The sequence below is a fragment of the Typha latifolia genome, chromosome 3, assembly GCF_019914945.1.
Source record: "Typha latifolia isolate L0001 chromosome 3, TyphaL0001v2, whole genome shotgun sequence".
NCBI lineage: Eukaryota > Viridiplantae > Streptophyta > Magnoliopsida > Poales > Typhaceae > Typha > Typha latifolia.
This window is the reverse complement of record NC_133088.1, coordinates 6,748,984-6,757,226: the sequence shown is the minus strand read 5'-3', so window position 1 is coordinate 6,757,226 and position 8,243 is coordinate 6,748,984. Positions and strand designations below refer to the sequence as shown.

Genomic DNA, 8,243 nt, shown 5'->3' with positions numbered 1-8,243 from the left:
TAAACTATAACTTCCCCCAATAAATAAATAAATATTATATAACATTTACACTTCTAATATATGAAATGAGTCCTTAACCAAGGAGGAAATGAAAAAAAGAAAAAGAGGAAATGAAAAGCTAGTACAATTATACAATGACAATTTTGAGATCTATTTCAAGGAACATTAACATATGGACGAAGTATGACAAAATAAAATTCATCCCAACATTTTCGATGAACCATATTGAGCAGTTGACAAACTATTTGAATGTGACCAATTTATTTCTTTCTGTTTGTTGTACCTCTTAAATTTGCTAAGCTATTCGACTTAATTAATCATTATTGGCTGCATCTTGAGAGGTATTTGTTTGCAAAATCCTCCTAGAAATATCAGCAGACAAATATTTTTACAAGATAGTTCCACTCTATGCAAAACTTTCACCTCGATTTCTAGCACCCTTATACAAGCATAGCACCCTACACTTGACCACTCCCGAGGCGGAGCTGTACACGTGGAACCCGGGAGCCACCAGCACCTTAACGCTCGCCGGTTCGAGCCGGTCCATGCCGACCCTGTCTCTCCCAACGTCCTCCATGAACCGGCCGTCGAACCGGGCGCCACGGTCCACCCTTAAGACCGGCACGTGCGGGTAGACCGAACGGGCCATGAGCCGGACCACCCACGCGCTCTTCGCAGCGCCGAAGAAGGCCTTCAGCAGCGGCTCAGGCCACGCGCCGGCCCACCGGAGGCATCCCGCGACCTCGCTCATCTTCCGGTCGCAGAACCGGCTGAGCCGGTAGCTGTAGTGCTTGGTGCCCTTGGTGAGCACCTCGTCCCACGTAAGCTCCCGGATGGCGACGTAGGCGGCGCGGTTGGCCTCGCAGCGGGCTAGCGGGTCGGCGACGCGGGTCTCCTCGTCGTCTGGGAGCTCGAACCCGGAGAAGAAGACGCGGTTGAGGAAGGACTCGGTCTGGGGGCCGGGTCGGATCCGGGCCGGTAGGTGTGCGGTGAGGGTCTGGACGAGGTGGCGGGTGGCGGAGCGGGAAGAGGAGACGGAGAGGAGGAATTGGTCGAGGGGGAACGAGCCAGTCGAGCCGGCGGGGCTGAACCGGTCGAGGAGGGGGGAGTCAGAGGAGGAGGGGGTGCGGCGAGCGAGGGAGTAGAAGAAGGAGCGGAGAATGGAGTGAGGAGAGGAAGAGGAGTCGAAGGGGACGATGGTGGTGGTCTTGGGGTGGGAAGAAGGGCGGCAGTTGGAGCACGAGACCGAGACGCCGCGTACGCCGCCGTTGGAACATTTCTTGGGAGGAGGAAGAGGAGTAGGTGGGTGGTGGAGTTGGGGGGATTCGCTTTGAGTGGGCTGCGACGAGTGGTCGTCTTCCTCTGCCACCGCCTCGGGGATCTTGACAGAACAAACAACAGATAGGTTAAGAGGACATCAAACACTAGAGGAGGTATATTTTATCTTGAAATAAATAAACCATGGAGAAAAAAAGGAAGGGAGAGAAAATTAGAGAAGAGATTAATGGAGGAAGGAAGGGAGGAGGAGGAGGAGAGAGGGACTTACGGGAGGGAAAAGAGGAGAGCGAAGGAGACCGCGTGGAGAAGATAGGGAGAGGCGAGAGGGGGAGGCAGCCATGGGAGAGTTCCCTGCTGCTCTGCTTCCTCTGTTCATTATACTGTCCTTTCCTCCACAAAACGGGGATGAGTTATTGTGAGTTAAATGCTGTCTCATTTATAAGCAATGTAGGAATATACTTCTTATTTCTTTTTCTTTTTTTAATAGAACTACTAATTCTTTGGATTCTGTGAATGGGATTCTCTCGATCCCAGTTATAGCAATTTGCTGTATCCCCCTTATGTTTTCTTTTGGATTAATTACATCTATACTTCATTAACTATATCAAAATTTTTACAGGACCCTAAACTCTTTCTGGCTACAATTTGACTCATTAACTATTGAAAATTTTTAACGTTACCCTTCCTTTAGTGGCAAGTCAACTTATATGGCAATCATATCAAACTTAATTAACCTCGAAATGATCTAGATGTCCTCGTAATCCTTTTATGACTCTTTAATTAAATTAGGATAAAAAGATGTATATTAATATAATTTAATTTTTATTATCATCTTCAATAGTTTTTCTCTCCTTCACTATCACTAATTTCTGCCCTAGAAACCGGCGAGGTCAACCATAACATTGCCTTCCCACCGCCAGCTTGCTACAGCCTAGCACCAGCCAGCCAGGACCTTCAACCCCCCACCTTCCACTCCTCCCCATTCTCTGCCTCATCGTAGACAACATTAGCAATTGCCCGCGGATCTTAAGAGGCAACGCCGATGGATTTGTCCACCTACCTCGAGGAGAAGCTTTTGCTTGCGATGGCCAAGGAGGGTGAGGACTGCCATGAGCGGTAAGGGAAATGGTAGCTAAGGTCGTGGGCGAGGGCAGCTAAGGGCGTGAGCAGTGAGGATGAGGCCAACCATAGCCATGCCACGAGTGGTGAGGGCAAGGGCAGTGGTGCACTGAGGCCCTTCTCTAATGATGTGGAGGATGAAGATGAGTGCCTTCTTAAAGGCTCCTCCAATGCGGGCTTGCGATGTGCCGATCAATCTGGTGACGGTACTAGACATGAGCTGAGATTAACCGGGGAGAATTGATGAGGCTATTTAGATAATTTTATTATATCTTGCTGGCTAAATTGATGAGCTCGTTAACTTATTAGGGGTATAACTATTACTAAATATTTTTCGTCATCGTCATTAGCCTTTTTATTTTGCCCTAAAGTTTAAGGGAGACATTGTAACTTAAAAAAAATTAATAGGTCCTCATAAAAACTAGGTATAGTTCATGAGATGAAAAAGGAAATTATCCTTTTTTTAATATTACAAAGTAAGGACAAGCCCAATTTAGAATGGTGGTTGGGTGCGGTGAGCTATGATAAATGCAAACTTAGAACCTGTGACGCTAGTGGTTAATAACTTTAGGTGAATGTGTATCTTGTCCTCCCTCAGAAAATAAATGAAGGTAGAATTGGAACCCTCATTCTATATCTTCATTAATAGTTGAGAGTTACAGATCACAAAAAATGGTACTCCACTGGCAAGTTGTGTACAATTCCTTATTACATAATTATGTTAGAAAGGTTATTCAAAAATCACATAATAACATAAAGATACAAAGTGCATACATGATAGGGAACACATGACGAGCCTATCAAGCATTGTATCCGGAGAGGATTGGCCTATTATTAGGGTGGCAATCCGGGTGAAGTATTTTCTTGTCTAATTAAATTACGTTCGGTCAAATTTGACCGATTTAATAAGTTACACAATTATTCGAGTCATATGTGAATTCTAAACAAATAATCAGATGATAAATAAATTGACACAACCGTCCTATTTAGATTAAATTTTGAGTTAAATTGATTCGAGGAGTAAATAGGAATATTACCCATTTAATGTTTAATTCAGATGTTCATATTCATATCAGAAGGTTTATCCGGTGGGTTTAAAACTTATCACCCTTAGTTTTTTTTAAAAGAAAATTAAGAATTTAATGGATTATGGGTATATACTTAGTCTATATACTCCAATAAATTTAAGAGAGAGAGAGATAAAATTCCCTCACCCATAGAAAGGGACCCACACGTAGAGCAACATATAGCTATACTCAGGCAGTAGTAGAATGCGAAAAGGCAAGGTTTGGTTTGACCAACTTTAAGTGCATGCTTAGATAGAGATGTAGCAGCATATTTTCATTTGTCAAAGATGCCTCTACGGGCCCCTTCATTCATTGATGATATGGCAATTTATGGTAGTATTTAAGTAATTTGACGACCTTCAGAATCTGAATCTAATAATTCTAGATTATATACATATTATATTGAGTCTCCAAGAATGAGACTTAATTATTTTGACAACCCTAGATGCATATTAGATGCTGATGCTTTGGACCAATGCCCTAGTTTGTATTTGATTAGATATTGAAAACAAAATAACCGGCGTAGGATAAATCTACACTGAAGGAATGAGTCACGGACACAAAGAGCATATCCATACAACATTGGATAGGGTGCTGTACAGCAGATGGACACATTGCATGCAACATAGGCAGTGCATTTATGCCGTTAGATATCCTCCTCAACAACCAAAATTTAATATGTGGGGTCATCAACCGATCGAATGCAGCAGTGAGCAGTGAGGGGTCCGGGCATGTGAACAGAAACAAAAGCAAGTGGGAGAGATGGGAGAGTCATGCATGCATCATAGTTATAAGTATGTATTACCATCACCATCCATGCATTGCTAACAGTATCGTACGTACATGTTCGCTTCTCCATCCGCTGTTACTCTCACATGCATGCATGCCTGCTACTCTGCTGCAAGACTTCTGAACAGTCCTCTGCATTATGTTGAGCTTTTAAAACATAAAGCTGTTGGTTTTGTTTGAGTTTTTATTTTTATTTTTTACCAAAGTGACCACATACTTATTTACCTAAATTGCTTATTCTTCAAAGTTCGTACTGGAAGGGATCAGCTTTGTAGTCCTAAATATAAAACATTGAACTTTATTCTTATTAAAAACATACAGGAAGAAAGAGAAGGGTATTAAAATTAGATCTGGATAAGATAAAATATAAATCAAATCTACTCATTCCACTTTTCTCATATGTTCTCAAATTTGCATTGCACATACTTTTCATATAAAGTGTCTTAAAGAAGAAATGCTGAATTGTTAAGTATTTTTTAAAATATATCATTTTAGATAATTAATATGAATTATTTGAATAGATAATTTTATGAGGACACCTAGTTTAGTCAAAAACTATGCTTTTCTTTTTGATAGTTGCGTTGGAGTTGTTTCTACTTTTGCCGTGCAAGTTTGATCGAGATGGTCAACTTGTATGCTTTTGAAACACCAGAACACCAGACTTGTCGTTGAGAGGAGCCATCAAGTATTTTACTTATGTAAATTTTAGAAAGTTGAGGAGCCGTAATAAAAATAGTGGTGATTTTATAACTTTTTAAGGAGAGCTAATCATTGGACCTAACCTAGTTTTAACTTGGCTAAGCTATGCCCAAGCCTGACTTGGGCCCAGCCCATCCAAGCCTGAGATAGTAATGGTTAGGCCTTTGCTCGCCTAGCCCGAGCCGAAAGATTGACACACTATGCCCACCTATGGCCTGGCCCATTACGCTTGCTTATTCTAATCAGTTTTTAATTCCACATCGGATATTTAATTTATTAGATACTACTACATAAGTATGTTCCTACGAAAACTAACTAAACTAAATTCATGGAGGCCCATTACACTAGGCCCAATAAGATTTAATATATCCAGACGAAAGTGTCGACCCTCAAGTGGAGGTCGCAACGAGCGATTGCGGCTTGTGGCCTATGGAGGGGTTTGGCCAGGGCTTGGCTTGGTCTTTGATGGTAATGAGATAGTGGACATGGGCGGAGACGTCGGTGGAAGGATAGAGACCGAGAATGTATGGCTTAGTTTGTTGGATAGAGACTGGGAATGTATGGCTTAGTTTGTTGTGGAGAAGATGGTGGTTGCGGCTTGGGTAGAGTGATGGCTAATCGAGGAGGGTGTTGATGATGATGGAAGGAGGCTGAGTAAAGAGATAGTGGTGGTTTGCAAGTTGATGCTGAAGGTGGCCACTAGTGGTGGTGGGAAAGATGAGAGCCATACAAGTGGCAACGATATTGATTCAAATTTCAATTTATGCATGAGTAAGGTTGACCTCTAGAAAGAAATGGATGTTGACTTAAGAGTTAGGTTCGGACTGAACCTTACTTAGACCCAAATAATTACAACAAAATAAACATCTAATCTAAGATGAAGTTAGCAATATTGAACTCAACTGACCCACTGACTTAGGCTAACTCAGTCTTAGTCTCGAACTTGACTTGAAATGTAACGTTCCACCATGCTTTCATTCCCATTGACCTCAAGTTGATAACTCAGAAAATAGCCATACAAGCTAGCTTAGTCATCCAACTAATGCAAGCAGCATGAGACTAGGTCTGATCTTGAATGGTCGGACTAGCTCATGCATGTCCACTATTATCATAGGTGGTTGAGCCCACTTGCATTAGTCTGTCGTGGCTATGAGTGACCGATGGATCCTTCTTGCATCTACAATTGTCCATAGTGGTTTCTAGGCCATCCAAAGATTCTAAAGCTTCTCCTCCATCACCTTGGCCATGTAGAAGACATTTATAATTGAGTGTGGTCGAGCCACCTCCTCGACTTAGATGTCATGGGAGAGTCCACAAATAGGAGTACTCATTATTATGATCCAAAGTGAGGGTGTAAATAAACTCAGACCTAATGAATCTAGGGGCCAATTAAGGTCTAGATCTAGAATGAACTCGATGGGACATATCAATGCTAATCCGAAAGTCTCATGTCTATGTGGCTGTATCCATAGGCCAAGAGTGGCTTATAATGGTTGACACCATCCATCCTAAGAAGGGGTGGACTAGCAATCGACTTAATAGATATGGTGGATAAAGCTCAAACTTAATTGGCGAATTTGGTAGGTTGTGGGTGGGCTCGGTATAGATGCAAATGGTGTCTAGGGGTACATAGCTTGTGGAGGAGGCTAGGGCTCAACTTGGTGAAGCATAGTACATGGACAATCTAGAGAAGGGTGGCAAGAGATAGAACAAACAAACTAAGGTGGGTTTGGGTCTAATTTGGCAGTGCACGCGAATAGGCTAGCTGGGCCGATTGGAGCTTTCACGTATCTTGACATGAAAATCTTGTATTCAGATCTCAGAATGGGCTATTTGGAGTGATGAGAAATCTGATAAAACTTGGAACAAGGCACAAAAGGAGTAACCCTATGGGTTGGTAGGTGTGAACATTCTTGGTTGCACTAGCTAGATCAAGGGTGTTTCTAAGGCTTACAAGGCACATTTGAAGTGAGGAGTTACCAATTAGGATGGTGGAGGCCCTAGGAAGGGTCGAATCATGGCTTAGCCCGGGTCTGAAGTGGTTGTATGCATCATGAAGAACATAGCCTTCATGTCGTCAACATTAGGTTGACCATCGGATCACACCCAAGCAACCTTGATGATGAGATAAATGTGGACATCAATATTAGATCAGTGCTTGCTATTGGATATGTAGCCATAGACGATTATCCTATTTGTTATGCTGCCAAGCATCTCATGGTTGCCATGTGATTGAGGAAAGGTGACTCCGATACCATTAATGTAGATGCTTGCAAGCATCTGATAAGGGTAGGGTAGCCCAAAGTAGAAGGTGATAAATTTGCGCAATTTATGCATGTAGGCTTAAACTGGGTTAGATGTATGTCTTGCCATGTAGGTGGTGATTCCATGAGCCCTAATTAATTGAGAGCATATGAGAAAACCTCATAAAAGTTTTTGATAGGCCTCAGCTTAAGGAAGACAAGATTTATGACTCATATCTGACTAGCTGGCTAGACTAGTCTAACCGATCAAGACTTTTAGAAACCATGACTTCTTGGATGTGAATCTAGACCTACTACTTGATAGTTGATTGCAGGATTGGTTTGGGTCTCACCAATAGTTGGCTATGGATAAGGCTCAAGGTTTAGATTTAGACACAAGTTAAAATGGCGAAAGCTTTAGGCTGGTCTGTGCATTTAAGGGTGGAATTTGGATTGAAACTTGGTATGCATGTGTGCTAGGCTCTTAGTGAGATATGGGCTATGGCTTGGTTGGGGTTTGGGCATACAAATAGCTTGAATACCAAGAAATCCATAGACTAGTCCATGGGCATGCCCATAGGCTAGGCTTGGGGTTAGTCGCAAGTCGATTAAACGAGTTGACTTAAGTCAAGTTAGCCTCTATATATGTGTGGAGGCTAGCCTTAGTTAGGTTATGCATGACTTAGAATTTGGATCTATTTTCTTCCTCCTATTTTATCTCTACCATCTTTCTCGTCATTTGTCTTTTCTCTAGCTGTCCCTACCATTTGCATGGATCTCATCTTGCCCACCACTTTCATCGGCCAACTATATATCAACCCACAAGCTACCATCACATATGTCTTTGTCAAGCCACCACCACATAAGTCTTTGTCAAGTCACCCTCCTATAGAATCTTTCATCTACATCCATCATCTCCATTACCATCCAAGGCTTAGCAAGGCCTTGGCCAAACCCCTCATTAGCCCCAAGCTATAGCTGCACTAGTCCTAACTATAGCCTCCACACAAGCATCAACACTTTTATCTAGTTCATTGGCTATGTCCAA

General features: G+C 42.5%; 1 protein-coding gene across 1 annotated transcript; it reads right to left on the bottom strand.

Moving 5' to 3' along the window:
• Positions 1–242: 242 nt before the first annotated feature.
• LOC140783425 (uncharacterized) lies at positions 243–1,707 on the bottom strand. The gene is made up of 2 exons (XM_073130317.1): positions 1,547–1,707; positions 243–1,381 (listed from the first exon to the last, which is right to left on the bottom strand). Exons 1-2 carry the CDS (start codon positions 1,652–1,654, stop codon positions 407–409), a joined length of 1,083 nt encoding a protein of 360 aa, XP_072986418.1. The 5' UTR covers positions 1,655–1,707; the 3' UTR covers positions 243–406.
• Between the last annotated feature and the right edge of the window lie 6,536 nt (positions 1,708–8,243).